Raw genomic sequence first — 16,242 nt, 5'->3', positions numbered from 1 at the left:
AACCTGATGAGTGAGATTCTACCACCTCATCTGGTAACATATTCCACTACTAAACAATCCTTATAGTTAGTTTAGATATTAGGAAATACTTTCTAACTATCTCTTGCTGCAGATGACACTGATTATTTCTTGTCCTACCATCATGGACATGGAGAACAGTTGATCACTGTCCTCTTCATAACAGCCCTTAACCTATTTAAAGACTGCTTTCAGGTCCCCCACAACTCTTCTTTTCTCAAAATTCAAATGTACACAGTTTTTGTTTGTTTTTGTTAAACCTTTCCACAAAGGTCAGGTTTTGTAAATCTCTTACCATTTTTGTTGCTGTCCTCGGCACGCTCTCCAGTTTGTCCACATCTTTCTTAATATGTGGAATCCAAAACTGGACAGATTCCTCTAGCCGAGGCCTCACCGTTCCTGTGTAGAATGAAAGTTACTTCCCATGTCTTACATATAAAACTCATGTTAATACACACCAGAATATTGGCCTTTTTCACAACTGCTTCACATTGTTGGCTTATGTTAATATGTGTTCTGCTATATACCCTCAGATCCTCTTCTGCAGTACTACTGGTTAGCCAGTTATTCCCCATTTTGTATTTATACATTTACTTTTTCCTTCTAAAGTGTTGTACTTTTTACTTGTCTTCACTGAATTTCATCTTGTGATTTCAGACCAATTCTTCAGTTTGTCAAGATCCTTTTGAATTCTAATCCTGTTCTTCAAAGTCCTTATTACCCCTTCCAGCTTGGTGTCATTCAGATTTTATTAACTTACTCTCCTCTCCATTATCCAAGTCATCAATAAAAATGTTTAATAGTACCAGACCCAGGACAGGCCCCTACAGTGTCCCACTAGATATGTCCTCCCAGTTAGACTGTGAACCATAGAAAACTACTCTGAGTACACTTTTTTGACCAGTTTTGCACCCATGTTACAGCAATTTTGACCACATTTCCCTGGTTTGCTTTTCAGACTATCATATGGGACTGTGGCAAAATCCCTACTAAAATCAAGGTATATCCCGTCTACTGCTTCCTCCCAGTGCACTAGGCCAGTAACCCTGTCAGAGGAAATTAGGTTGGTCTGGCATGATTTGTTCTTGACAAATCATTGTTGGCTACTTCTTTATCTTCCTGTTATCCTCTTTGTGCTTACAAACTGATTAATAATTTTTTTCAGTATCTTTCCAAATAATGAAGTTAAGCTGACTGGTCTATAATTCTCTGGTCCTCATCCCCTATTTAAAGATAGATACTATGTTTGCCCTTTTTCAGTCTTCTGGAACCTCATGTATTCTCAAAGATAATGGTTCTGAGATTGTTTGTTTGTTTGTTTCAGCTAGTTCCTTTTCGTACCCAAGAGTGAATTTTGTCAGATTCTGCCAACTTGAATACATTTAACTTAGCTAAATATTCTTTAACCTGTTCTTTTCCTAGTGGCTTGTTTTTTCTTCCCCCTTGTTGTCAATAGTAATTGTATTAAGCAGCGGGTCACAACTGACTTTTTTTAATGAAGACTAATGGATATTTTGTGTCAAACACCTAGTATGACTTCCTAGATCTGGACTCTCTTTCTACATTAGTAATGATAATGAGTAACATTTTGTTCTTTGATTTTTTTTTCCTTTTATATTTGAATAAAGATCACTTCTGACAGCATTTGAGTTACTGAGCAATTTGCTTAATTATTGCAGGAGCCTAGTACTGGCTGTTACAATGGAAATAGGCTGTCAAACTATCGACTTACATTCTTATACTGCACCCATCACTGCCTTCAGCACTCTGGTCAGGCCACGCGTGCAGACCAGTAGATATTCATATGCTCATAATTTCAGTTTTGTGAAACTGAAGCAACACTTTGTCCATTTTTGGTTTTTGTAAAGTTACTATCCTTTAGTTCCCACAGAAACTCCTTGGGTGAGTTTTGAAACTTCAAATTTGGCATGTGAATAAAGTCATTGAGAAATTTATCCTCAACCAAGTTTGGAAAAAACAATGGTTGAATAATTGTTGGGTGTTAACGAGTGCCAGTTTTCAGTGTGCAGTACAAAATGTCATTAAGTTTACACTTCAAGAGGTGATGTTTATGCCTGCTGCATCCACTTTTCAACTCCCATAAAAAGCACCCTTCTGCCTTTAAAAGACTTGAATTTTAAGTTTTCAGAAGACATTGTATCCCAATGTGTGTTTTTAGTGGCTTAAGCACTTATAGTGCCATAAGGTGGTGGAGTGTCTCATGCTCTTTAAAATATTCAAGATTTACTTTAATCTGGTCTGAAGGATTTGAACTGGGTTAGAGGTTCATGCCATTGTAAGAACTTAATGCACCTCAGAGCATGATGCCACTGTAAGGATTTCAGTTAAAGTTCTTGTTCTACCTTAATTTTATTTTTTAAAACCAAGTGCACCTACACAGGAAATGAATGGTTGCATAGATGCTCACTAAAATCTGGAAATCCTAATATAAGAGTTCAACAGTAAATTAACTTGGCAGGATTACACACAACAATTTGTTTCCTGATTTTAAATGCGTAGTTTAATATATTACTGACTGACTTCTAGTAAAATGTGTAGGAAGTGCAATGTGGCAGAATTACTGTTGCAGTTGGGACCTTAACTTTGTGACATGTTTTCCAGTGTTAAAGTTCCATTAAAGTGGCTTTTTCATTATATAGATCTAATATTACTATAAGTGAGTAAGTGTCAATTTGGCTACACAAAGCTAAAGTTTTTTAAATTGTTTTGATTTATGGCAATCTGTTGGCTTTTCTCAGTCATTGTAAACTTCTCATATTTTTGTTATCAAGGTGGAATTGGCTGCAATGTGGAGATTGAGAGTTCAATGTAAATCCCCAATTCTGCAAGCATTTATGCATGTGTGAGTAGTTCCAGTGATCTCAGTGGGACTATTCACATGTGTAAAGTTATTAAAGTGCATTTTTGCAAGATCGAGGCTTATGTTTTATATTGTTTCTTGACTATTAGCTAACTTGACTATTCTAATACAAATATAAATATTTGCACTCCCCAAAATGCAAAAAGCTAGCTCTATATATCTGGGCATGTTGATATTTAAGTATTAAGTAATAGATCTTGAAAAGAGCTGGTTTAGTAGATTTCAGAAATGTTGAAATTATGATAGAGCTGGGGTAGGGGAAGAAATTTTGCAAAAAAAAGAAACAAAACACCCCACTTTCTGACCAAATCTGTAGTCTGAGGGATACATGTTTTAAAGATTGATTGTTGTATGTTAATCCTATACACAGAAATAATCTCTTTGAATTTTTTTATTATAAATGCATAACTTTTAAACCTTGAGTGTTTCTAATCTGACTTCTCACTGATCTGCTTCTGTCAACTTCAGACCTCTTACACTCAGAAAATAAAAAAGTGAACAACCCTCCTACAGTTTTATTGAGAAGTAAACTTTCAACAAAATGCCCACTTCTGGAGCAGTGTAACTCTGTTTGCATAAACCTATTCAGGGGGTGTAAGATGGCTAGCCTTAAAAAAAAGTATAATACTTTTACTTAATAGCATGTATTTGAAATAAGTTAAGATGTTGGAGTATTCTACTCTAACTAAAAAAAATTTGGCATATGAACAAGCATGATATGATGGTAGAAAATTTGGTGTAGATTATGTAAGAACTAGATATAGATTATATTCCTCCTAATGCATTGTTAGAAACCTAATATGAAAACTAGTTACTGGAACATTCTAGGTATTCTGATGTAGCAGAGACGTTCTTGCTTGTATTCAGGCAAGGAGACACTGTGCATTCTAGCTGTTGTGTTTTGTGTGTGTATCTGATCAAAACTCTATTAGGATTCCATACAGACTGTAAATTCACTTGCATTTCACTAACACATTCCTCTGAAACTTTTTTCTTTTCAAAAATTTGGAACCATTGTCTTGAAGGCCTCTTCCCCCCCTCCCCACCCTTCACCTCTGCTGTTTGGAACTCTTCCACTCTTCATCAGTGAACTGTTTTATCTTGTCAAATTGTAGGCTACACTGAAAGCCTTTCTGTTGCTTTTAACTCTTAATCTTATGGATAAATTGATTAAAGTGCTCAAGGACACCATGCAGGACATGGAAACATACTATGGCAGTCTTTTTATATACTTAAAAATAAATAAATATAAATAACTTCAGGAAATATTTTTGCTAAATTTGCCTGAAACACACATCGGGGACGCATGTCTTCTTGTAGAAAGATCATCAATGATTTAGTGTAGCATATTATGTCGTAACCCATATGATTCCCTGAAAAGGAGAATAAAATCTAGTTTATTGATTACCCGATGGTGTTTGTCAGCCCCTGGTTCAGCAAAACACTTAAGTGTGTAATGAACTTTAAACACATTGACTTCAGTTAAGCATGTTCTTGAGTCCCATTGATTTGCTGATTTAGGGCCATGTTGTGGAGTGTATATGGAAAGGGGTGCATTAAACATCTATGGGCATAGGGATTGAGGTTAATACAAAAGTCAAACTGTGACTGGGAATGAAGAGCAAGCTGGCATCCTTGTATATCTTTTTAATGAACCAGTTACATTGTGGGTTTTTTTCCCCCTAAACCAGGTTGTCTTGGCTCGAGAATTGGCAACTTCCAGAGAATATGCCAGTAAGTAATGATTCCTTCAAGCTAAATGTTTTAGGCATAACTTTGAAATAGGTATCTTTAACTATATTCACTTTTTAAAATATTCTGTTACCTCCTTCCCCTCTAATGATGGGGGAGAGAGAGTGGGAGCAACTGTTAATCAGGGAAGTTTGGCATTTTTTAGAGCATCACTGTTATCTAACTAGTCAGTTTGCAAAACTGCTTCGTTTACAACATGCCTTGTTTGGGCTCGAGTCCTCTGAATTTTCATTGTTCTTCTTCGTCTTCAAGTTAAAATTCTAGAAAAACGTCATATCATAAAAGAAAATAAGGTCCCCTATGTGACCAGAGAGAGAGATGTAATGTCCCGTCTGGATCACCCTTTCTTTGTGAAACTCTACTTCACGTTTCAGGATGATGAAAAGCTGTGTATCCTTTTGAATTAAATATTTATTGCAAAGTGTTTGAAAGTAGCAAGTGAATTATTTCATTCAAACCTATAGAACTTTACTGGAATAAGAGAAACATGGAAAGAAACTGAGCAGCACTTTCTGCGGTGTGATAAACTCTTTAGCATCTAATCATTATCGAAATAGCTACTTGAATTCTTGAGTAAATATTAAACCACAAATATGCCAAGTATTTTCGAACAGGAGGTCTCATGCGTTTACGTAACACTATTTATACATGTCAGTTTAAATAGACCTAGTAATATAGTCTACACCCAAAATTTCATGTCCCTTTAAATTAACACCACATGGCAGAAACTGTATATTTTAAAGCCAGCAGCGTTTTTCCAAGAAACTATTTTTGTGGTCACTTTTTTATATAGGAGCTACCATATTGTGTTCTGCTGCAAAACTATCAAGAGGCAGAACAGAAATAACAAACGTAGGGTTGCCAACTTCCTATTGGCTGAAAACCGGACCCTGAGGCCCTGCTCTACCTCTTTCCTGCCTAAAGGTCCCGTCCCCTACTCTGCCTCTTCTCCCAAGGCCCTGCACCCTCTCTCTCCCGGCTGGATCATCTCCACCTCACTCCCCCCACCAGGTCCAGGACTAGGACAGGAGCTGCCGCAGTCTGATGCAAAGTCTGCCTGCGGGTGGGAGGCAGCCCTGGCTGTGCAGGGGCAGGCGTGAGTTGATGACACTCCTCCCCCACGTTAACGGGACTTTTGGAGACTGCCCAGTCTCCTTTTCAACCTGACTTTCTGGTCGAAAACCAGGCACCTGGCAACTCTATCCTGAACTCTACTAACATCATTAACGCTAGAATACAAATTAAAAAATTAAACTGACTATATCTGTACTTTAGAAGAGATGAACAGGGAAAACTCAGTATTAACCGTATTGGCAGTGTCAAAATTAGTGGGAGAAAATGTTTTTAAGTTGATCTGTTTAAAATTTGTTTTCTTACAATGTTTTACTTTCAATACAGCAGGTAAAACAAAAACTGAACTTTTAAAAAAAAGCTTGGCCATGTTCCTTTCTTATATTCAGTAATTTGTGTCCATTAAATCATCAGAGTTGTTAAGCTTCTCTCATCTAAAATGGCACGTAGAGTAATCTGAATAATGGGGCTAAGGCATTGAAAAGGTTCTGGTTGGGCCTTTTAATAGCAGTTCTTAGAATTACTGTACAAGAGACCTGGCTGGTCGTTGGTTACAGTATGAAGAGGAGACCCTCAGTGTCCCAACAGGAACGTGTAGTCTCCTCCATGGCATCTCTCTCCAACCATTCTTAAAAGTTTGTTTATTTCAAGTTCATTTTATATTGGTAAGTATTCTCTCTTCAGAGCTCTGGAGTCTGAGGTCGCCCTTTTTATTCATAGAACAGGTACAAGACCAAGCTATGGCAAACTTCCCTTTGAGCTTTCTGCTCTGTAGTGGTGCTTTCTAGGGGTGAAAGGATAGATTTAGTCTCCTTTCAGGGCTCATTTAATCATTCATGATATACTTGCTGAGGCTGCCAACGATAGGCAGGATGTAGTAGTCTCTTTTTGTAATGTAAACACCTGCTCACTACAAACTGGGCTGAGACCAGTGCATTTTGTATAACTCTCCAAACGGCAGTCAGACAGTTTCAGCCTGGCCATAACTGGGTCTCTATTTTTGCAGGAGCTAATAACTGTAGGTGAAGTTTTAATCAATTATTTAAGTGATTTATTCAGGTCATTAACTATGTCTCAAAACAGAGGATTTAAGCATCTAAATTACCTTAATTGTGTGCCATAAAAATGGAGAGCAGTGTCAGAAAATGTTGCCTTGGATTAGTACCAAAACAGTTTTGGAATTAGGCTCCACATTCTTCCATAGTTCTTATTCAATCTTATTTTTATTTTAGTCCTCAAAATAAGTTTGAGTTTGATGTTTTAAAATGTCCTAGTGATAATCCTTAACTTTATATTCAGATTTTGGACTTAGCTATGCCAAAAATGGAGAGCTTTTAAAATATATTCGCAAAATTGGCTCATTTGATGAGACCTGTACCAGGTTTTATGCTGCTGAAATTGTATCAGCATTAGAGTACTTGCATGGAAAGGGAATAATTCACAGGTAAGGTACTTAATTGGGATCAACATATTTGCAATGGTATTTAATAAAAGAATAATTTTTTAAAGGCTCACTTGTGATATAGTTTAAATATGACTAAATATGTAGCTTTTGTAAAAAACTAATATAAATGTTTTTTGTAAATATAAGTATTTGCTTGCTGTATTATGAATCAAAATCAAACTGGTGCTTGTGAATAGAGCCCTTCTGCGGGACTGGGATTCTGCGGGTCCTGCAATACCTGCTGCCATAATAGCAGGAGTGGATAAAATGTACTTTGGTATTTTTGCCCACTCAATCCTCCCTGCAACAGATTGTAGTAATTTGCAGGAAAACATTAAATCTGTTGTCAGTTTGTCATAAATAGAATTTCAGCAATGTAAAGCAAGTCTTTCTTTTTTTAAATAAAGGTTTTAATACTTAAATTTAAGCAAGGGATAGAAAGAAGTTTGATTTCCATAACAGGAGTTAAAGTATTTTTTACATGGTTTAAGCAAGATTAGTTTTATTCTTTTAGCAGTAAAAATTGTCTGAATTCCCTTTATATTGTATATACATAAATAAAAAAAATTAAAAAATGGAATTCAGTCTCTCTCATATTTATATAAATAAAATATAAGAGAGAGGCTGAATATATAGTTAACATGCAGGAATCTCTGTCTTGCGGGATTTGTGGGATCCAAGGTTTTTGTGGGTGGGATAAAAATGCAAAAAACAATGGGAATGGGAGTAGATATTGCAGGGCAGGAGCGGGATTTAAGGAACTGTCCTGAGCAGGGATCTGCTTGTGAAGTACAGTGTGCAGGAGACTATATAAACAAAAGTAAAACTGACTTAGTCCAGATTTTATATTTTGTGTTACTACTCAGCTTGGACAAAGAGCAGAAATGGTGAAAAGACAATTTAGGGTATGTCTACACAGCAACTGGACACCCACGACTGGCCTGTGCCAACCAACTCAGGTTTGCAGGGTTCGGGCTGCGGGGCTGTTTCATTGATGTGTAGACTTCTAGGCTTGGGCTGGAGCCCAAGCTTCGGGGGACACAGACAGAGAAAGAGACACCCCCAGAGGGCTCTAGAGCCCGGGGCTCCAGCTCAAGCCCAGAAGTCTACACAGCAACGAAGCAGCCTTGCAGCCCGAACCCTGTGAGCCCAAGTCATTTGATGCAGGCCAGCTGTTGGTTTTTCTTTGCTGTGTAGACATACCCTTAAAGTCTAGTTTAGATAATCTAAAGTGGTGATGAGAACACAGCTAAGGGTGCACTTAATATTTATCTTGAGTTCCTTTTTAAAACTAATTTTGGTTATTATAGGAAAATGTTGAAACTTTCTAAAAGCTTTTAATTGGGTCTCTAAGAGCCCCAAGAGAAGAATTACAATCTTGTTGTTTGGATGAGAATATTCTGTCATGTATATAAAATTGGTTTGCTAACTATAGATAGATTTTACCCCTATTTGACACAATAGCCAAATGGGTAGGGGTGGCTGGGAGTAGAGATTGTACCGTAGAATCTAAAGTTGAGAAGAGACCTATTAGGTCATGTATTCCAAAAGTTCCCGAAACACTTGCTCAGAGTCTTGGAGAGCTGTCTGATCATGTGCTGCTGGCTCTTCTTGTTTCCTGTTATGTTGAACGCTAAAAATACATTTTCTAATATTTTTGCATAGAAACAGTTGTGAATGGGAAGAGGGAGGAAATTGATCCATCCATTCTGACAGAGAGAAGGTGTCCATGAAACACTAGGATGGAATAAACACTATAAAAGAGTTCAGGGGTTCAGTTTCCCAGCCAGTAATATATGTTGTATGGGAGGGAGATTCCAGAAAGGTCAAAAAACAATGCTATTTAATATTTTAATTATGTATAGGGAAGAGGGGCACTGTTTCCTGTATTGTTTTCTTTGTCTTTTATGTAATCACAAGAGTTTTTAAAACGTGTATAAATTTACCTTTATTTATGTATTTCTTTTAGTAGGGCTTTATTAGAAATCTGGCATTATAGGAGAATTGCTTGTAGATATCTTAAGTTTAGAATGCTATGGAGGTAATTATGGACAGCTCAGTACTGGGTGGTGAGATCGAGTTTCTGCTGATGTCACAATCGTACAGTTGACTTTTTTACGAAACCATATTCTATTAAAATGCTTCGAACTCTCTTGGGGTTTTCTTGAACACTTAGAAATATGACCGCAGATAACCAGACATCTTAAAGTGGTTCTACTTTGAAAAATAACTCTGTAGAAATGGCACTTTCTGTTCTTTGAGCTTTTGTCCACATGGGTTCCACTGTAGGTGTCCACACCCCTTGCCTGAGAGTCTGGAATCTTTTAACCAGCAGTGACCATAAAAGTCTTCCCCACCCTGAGTGTGTAAAGGGCAGAACAGCCCCAAGTACCACTCAGTTTCCTTCTCCGTGCCTATGGCAGTGAATTAGAGCAGCACAGAGTCCTTCTGCTTCTCCACTACATCACAGGTACTTGTAGTTTGATAGGTAGTTAGGATTATTCTTAGTACCCTCTGTAGTTCTAAAAGTTCAAGTTGTTGGAGCCCATTGGCCAAAAGAACCCCCCCACCCCAAAACACACACAAAAATAACTTTTTTGTTTTTCCCTTGATACCGTGATTCACACACTGCTGAGTCTTGGTCCCTGGGTTTTAAAATCTGCCTAGCTTGTGACTCGCCCATGCCTGCAAGAGATACTCATGCAAAATGTTTATTCTGCTTGAGGGAGTCTCACATAACTGACAAATATGCACTTTGCACATCATTTTCAAAGCATACTCAAAGAGTTTATGATGCCTGTCTGAAAGTTTTCTTCGCAGAGAAATCTACAAGGAACATATCGGACTCTGAAGCTCCCTTTCTAGAGAATGCTATTCCATTAAAGCCATTGTCTAGCAGTTCTCTGGCTACCAGGGATACCATTCTAGGTGTTAACAGGTCTTCTGCATCCAAGGCTATGCCTTCACTGCATGCTAAGCATGGGGGTAAGCAATTACTGCGTAAGTTAACCAGTGATAGCTTAACCCAGAATAGCATGACCACATTTCCGTGTTGTCATCACTTGCATCCATACTGGTACTGTGTCTGGCTGCACCAAGCAATACAGCTGTCTGGTTACTTCTCCTAAGATTTATAGCACCACTATTTACTATGCCTCTGTTTGCATTCACAGATGTTGTAAGACAACTTGTCTGCCTGCTCTGGTGGTTATACATTGGTACAAGGGCTTGTTAATGGGCCTTGTTGTGTTGTATGAAACACAAGAGAAGTGTGAAGCTGGAGAAATTGTCAGCAGGCAAACTGCAAGATGAATGCTGAGCAGAGGCAGATTAATAGTCTACTTCCAGTTGGGGGTTTATGGGAAGGGATTGGAGGACCATTGTGTCCCAACTGTTGTGACCACTCATCTGCACTGCGGTTACCTCAAGATAAAGGAACACATTAAAACCTACCTCTTTGTCTCCTCTGTAGCTCAGGGAGTGGTGGCTATTATGCTGTGTAGCACTGATAGAAGTGTGTGGCTGTGTGCACTTGGAGAATGCTATGGGAAAAACTCACTGTTGAGCTCAAGTTAAGTCTTCAGTGAAGACAAGCCCCCAAAGACCTCATGCTGCTCTGAAACATTCTGGACTTATCCTTTTTTTCCTTCTCAGGCCAAAGGCAGAGAGACCTTGTATTGGTCAAAGTCTCCAGTACCAACAAAGAAAAAAAAATCCAAATTATATTACACGGAGGCTTTCAAGTTGATTTCCTTCAAATCAGACTGGCACAGTGTACCGCCAGACCCTTCAAGGGTTTGTTCCTCTACCTCACAATTACACTAGCAATCTTCTACTGTCCCTACCAGCTCATTGGTACTAATGGCTGTAGAACCATCTATCACTGATTCCTCGGAACTGTGCTTACAGCTGTGTCAGCCACTTCAGTACCAGCAAGCTTGGTGCTGATTACATTGGTACCAGTCCCTATTATTTTGCAGTGATCTTTTATAGCTCCAGTGGACTTAATGGTCACTCCAGATCTGGAGACTCCTCTAATGGACTTTCCTCTGTTTTCTATGGGTTCGAAGATAGTTTCTGTACTGGAACCAAAGGTTCTAGACATGAAGATATCCCTTGACCTTCACCACTGGTACCAATGGCTGTCTCTTAGGAGATACAGGGATTCTGTGGAGAAGTTCTACTATTCTGACTCCTCCTCTCTGTTTTATCCTCATTCTCCAAATATGATCCTAGAAAGGGAGGTGAGGAGGAAACTTTCTCATCGGAGGTACCATCTTCTGACAGGTCTCAAACTCCATTGTTTCCACTACTTTGGTATCCCAGGCCTTATTATGGGACACAGTTCTGGTCTTACTGGCCAGGATTGAACCCGCAGCAATTTCCAGGTCCTGACTCTTCTATGTTAAGGTGAAGGAATCAATCACTTCATAAGGAACCATCCTGTACATTCTGCAGGTCAACCTATCATGCAAGAGGTTGAACAGGGTCCTCATTTTGGAGAGGATGAAGGGGAGCCTTTGCAGGAATATGACTTTCAGCCCTTTCTGCTTGCAGTATCCTCTTAATCTCTGGATGACGCAGTTGTTCTGTCATCATCTGCTACAATAGATTTCAGTGCTTTTCAAGACTTGCTTAAGAGGAAGGCCAAGGCTTTTTAGAAATTCCTCTTGAGATGGTTCAAGAGGATTCTCAATCTCAGGGCCATTTGGCCATGCCATTCAATAAGGTAATACTCACTGCAGCTAAAGAACTGTGGCAAACCCCTGCCTCAATTGTTTCAACATCTAAGAAAGCAGATCATAAATGTCAAGTACTTCCAAAAAGGCTTGAATATTTCTTTGCACATCTAATCCCACGGTCGCTTATGGTTACAGGTACCCACAAATGTCCAAGCACTGTGGGCCCCCCCAAGTTGACTCCCAGGAAGAAAGAACCCAAGAAAATGGAGCTGCTTGTTAGGAAAGTATATTCTTCAGCTAGGCCTCGGATGCAGATAAGCAGTTATCAAGCTCTGTTGGCCAAATACAACTTTCTCCAGAAGAACAGGGTTATGCAGGTGAACAAAAAACTCCTACATGATATTAAGAAAGAGCTAAGTAATGTGGCCGTAGGAGGGTGCACTTTGTGGCAAAGACAGCTCTTCAAGCATCATTAGATGATTCTGATCCTAGTGCTATAGCTTCAGCGGTATTAACTATCCACAGATCACTGTTACAATTGCCTGGATTCCCAAAAGAAGTCCAAACTGTGATCAGGAACTTACCTTTTGAAGGTCCTGACCTTTTCAGTTTAAGGACAGATGAGATCTAATCGCCTTCTATGATGAGATTACTGGTTCTGTGGATGAAGGGAAAGCAGTGGATGTATTGTTTCTTGACTTTAGCAAAGCTTTTGACACGGTCTCCCACAGTATTCTTGTCAGCAAGTTAAGGAAGTATGGGCTGGATGAATGCACTACAAGGTGGGTAGAAAGCTGGCTAGATTGTCGGGCTCAACGGGTAGTGATCAATGGCTCCATGTCTAGTTGGCAGCCGGTATCAAGTGGTGTGCCCCAAGGGTCGGTCCTGCGGCCGGTTTTGTTCAATATCTTCATAAATGATCTGGAGGATGGTGTGGATTGCACTCTCAGCAAATTTGCGGATGATACTAAACTGGGAGGAGTGGTAGATACGCTGGAGGGGAGGGATAGGATACAGAGGGACCTAGACAAATTGGAGGATTGGGCCAAAAGAAATCTGATGAGGTTCAATAAGGATAAGTGCAGGACCCTGCACTTAGGACGGAAGAACCCAATGCACAGCTACAGACTAGGGACCGAATGGCTAGGCAGCAGTTCTGCGGAAAAGGACCTAGGGGTGACAGTGGACGAGAAGCTGGATATGAGTCAGCAGTGTGCCCTTGTTGCCAAGAAGGCCAATGGCATTTTGGGATGTATAAGTAGGGGCATAGCGAGCAGATCGAGGGACGTGATCGTTCCCCTCTATTCGACATTGGTGAGGCCTCATCTGGAGTACTGTGTCCAGTTTTGGGCCCCACACTTCAAGAAGGATGTGGATAAATTGGAGAGAGTCCAGCGAAGGGCAACAAAAATGATTAGGGGTCTGGAACATATGAGTTATGAGGAGAGGCTGAGGGAGCTGGGATTGTTTAGCCTGCAGAAGAGAAGAATGAGGGGGGATTTGATAGCTGTTTTCAACTACCTGAAAGGGGGTTCCAAAGAGGATGGCTCTAGACTGTTCTCAATGGTATCAGATGACAGAACGAGGAGTAATGGTCTCAAGCTGCAGTGGGGGAGGTTTAGATTGGATATTAGGAAAAACTTTTTCACTATGAGGGTGGTGAAACACTGGAATGCGTTACCTAGGGAGGTGGTAGAATCTCCTTCCTTAGAAGTTTTTAAGGTCAGGCTTGACAAAGCCCTGGCTGGGATGATTAAATTGGGGATTGATCCTGCTTTTGAGCAGGGGGTTGGACTAGATGACCTCCTGAGGTCCCTTCCAACCCTGATATTCTATGATTCTATGAGGCACTTCATACTTGAAGGACTCGAGAGGCCCTCCATTCTTTAGAGCTCTGTGCACTTACGAGAAGAGGAAGCAGAGTCTGAGCCACTATATTTTTCTAGACAAAGGCCTGAGATGCCCTCACTGTTATCAGAGACTTTTTGGATGCTTGTAAGAGCCTTGTTATCTGAAAAAGAGAGGCCCTACCCTAAGTTCCCTCTAAGCTGCATGGCCAGGCGGCCACCCAGCAAGCTATCAAGTGCTGTGCACTTCAGGTGTGCCTCTGCCCACTGTCGCACTGCTCCTGCCCTCTGCCTTGGAGCTGCTCCCGGGAGCCTCTCACTTGTTATGCAGAGCGGTGGGGAAGGAGGGTGCTGATGTCGGGGTGTCCCTCTCCTCCTGCCCCATACCCCATCTCTGCTGAGCCAGGGAGGGAGGAGCGACAGGGCTCAGGAGTGGGACTGAGGGAGCCTGCTGGTGTCTGCTGCTGCTGTGTCTGCTTTGAGTGCCTATCTACTTAAAAGGGAAACATACAACAGCAAATCATAGGGCTGAAAAGAAACAGTAGCACTCGGGATTTTAGTGAGGCTCCACCATTTGGGCTGCATTTTGCCATCATCTGAAATTCTGCACGTTAATTAAAACAATCCCTGAGTTTCTGTCTTTTTCCATTGTGAATATAGTCATAACACTGTAAATTGATGTGTAAACACTAAAGTGACAGTAACTTCCACAGAGGCGCTGCCTCTGGTGGAGAGAGATGGCTGGGTCCTCTGTAGAAAAAAATGGGGGAGGTCTTTCAATGAGGAATGTGGTCTGGGAGATAAACCCAGGGTTGTGAGCTCAATGCTTGAGAGGGCCATTTAGGGATCTGGGGCAAAAACTGGGGATTGGTCCTGGTTTGAGCAGCGGGTTGGACTAGATGACCTCCTGAGGTCCCTTCCAACCCTGAGATTCTATGACTATATCATCTTGGATCCATGTTGCCCAGGACTGGGGCAGTGGCCTGACTTCTCTATCGGTGCACAGCTCCATGTCAGAGCTGTCAGCCAGGACTCCACACTTCGGGTGTACAGATACTTTAAGTTTTTTAGTCCTCTGACTATAACTTAGCATGGGAGGAAGCCGCTCCACTTCTCCCAGAACTCAAGGGCATGCTGTTACACATACTTCTGTGCCAGTGTATACACACTGGGGCTTTAAGGAAAAGCACCATATAGCGTGAGAGTAAGCAATATTGATTACCTGAAGGATTCCCCAGAGCAGCTGCTGTCTTGGAGTCTTGCCAGGCTGTGAACGTGCACATATTCTCTGTAATTTTATTCTTTCAACGTGCTGTTTGAGTTTTTTGATTGGTCTATGCATTTCATAATTTTTATTTCTCTTATGCTTAAATTTAATTCTTTGAGTAGTGAGTTCTAAAATGCCTAACCTGTCCTGGCTGAAGTAATTATATTTTTAAAAGTTACCATAGGGATATTATATCTAGGTTTTTTGTTTCTACTGGTGGTGCACATCCACACCTTACCTCAATAATTGGTGCACATAACAAAATTCATTCTGGTCATGGATGGAAAAAATTAGAGGGAACATTGCAATTGACTAGTCAGTTTTAGAAATGATTCAACATAAGTACTTTGTCTAATTTTGGTCTATGCCAATTCCCTTTTCAGGGACCCCTGTCACAACAAACTACTGCTGGGTGAAATAGGTAGTCATCTTCACTGATGTGTGATTGAGTGTGTGTGTGTGCGCCAACGGGTTCTACTTCCATTTTTCTTAAAGAAAAAGGTGTGTGTGGGGGGGGGGGAAGGTTGGCATCCTTTTTGGATCTGACGTCTCTACAGGGTCATCCATTTATTGGTCAGACACACACTGGAACTGCCAGTGCAAGTCCCTGAAAATTCTGGAGTCTCTGAATTGGTGGATAAAGACCCCCTTCAAGTCTGTCAGAGTCCCCATTCTACCAAACCTTCCCACAAGACTATTGTAAGAGATGCATCTAAGCAGGGATTGGTGGTCCCAAGCGGAGTGGCATTTACATATAAATGCATTAGAGTAGACTGCCCATTCATCTAGTTTGCAAAATATTCCTGCCCATGCTTCAGAACTCCACCATCCAAATCGTGATGGACAATATGGTGGTGATGTATTGTATAAACAGGACTGTGGGGTGCAAGATGATCTGTCTATCAGGAAGCAATCCTCTTATAAAAATGATGCATTTGTCATCACATCCAGCTCTACGTCTTTCAGGCATTCAAAATGCTGATTTCCTCATCTGGAAAGGCTCCATCTCCAACAAATGGGAGGTAAAAGTCTTAGTTCTGAGTCTTCTATTTCAGGACTGCGGGAGTGGGGGGGTCTGTTGATATTTATAGCCAATAGGTTCACCAAGAAATTACCTATATTTTGCTCCTGGAGAGGAATGAGTCCAGGATCTCTAGCAGTGGGATCAATAACTGCTGCACGCTTTTCCATCTGTCCTCTTAATCCCCATAGTGCTCAGGAAAATGTCTGGACAAAGCTCAAAAATGCTAATAGCCCCTACTTGGGCTTGTCAGTTTTGG

General features: G+C 40.5%; 1 protein-coding gene across 2 annotated transcripts in view; it reads left to right on the top strand.

Moving 5' to 3' along the window:
* PDPK1 (3-phosphoinositide dependent protein kinase 1) overlaps positions 1 to 16,242 on the top strand; it is a 174,301-nt gene that overhangs the window by 49,148 nt on the left and 108,911 nt on the right. For both annotated transcript variants that reach the window (XM_075133342.1, XM_048866418.2), the window contains exons 3-5: positions 4,591 to 4,633; positions 4,904 to 5,041; positions 7,022 to 7,166. In XM_075133342.1, coding sequence (XP_074989443.1) covers positions 4,591 to 4,633; positions 4,904 to 5,041; positions 7,022 to 7,166 — 326 coding nt within the window. The remainder of the gene's footprint in view (positions 1 to 4,590; positions 4,634 to 4,903; positions 5,042 to 7,021; positions 7,167 to 16,242) is intronic.

The sequence above is a fragment of the Caretta caretta genome, chromosome 10 (assembly GCF_965140235.1).
Source record: "Caretta caretta isolate rCarCar2 chromosome 10, rCarCar1.hap1, whole genome shotgun sequence".
Classification (NCBI taxonomy): domain Eukaryota; kingdom Metazoa; phylum Chordata; order Testudines; family Cheloniidae; genus Caretta; species Caretta caretta.
Note: the sequence above shows the minus strand (reverse complement) of the source record. Positions and strands in the feature narration are given on the sequence as shown.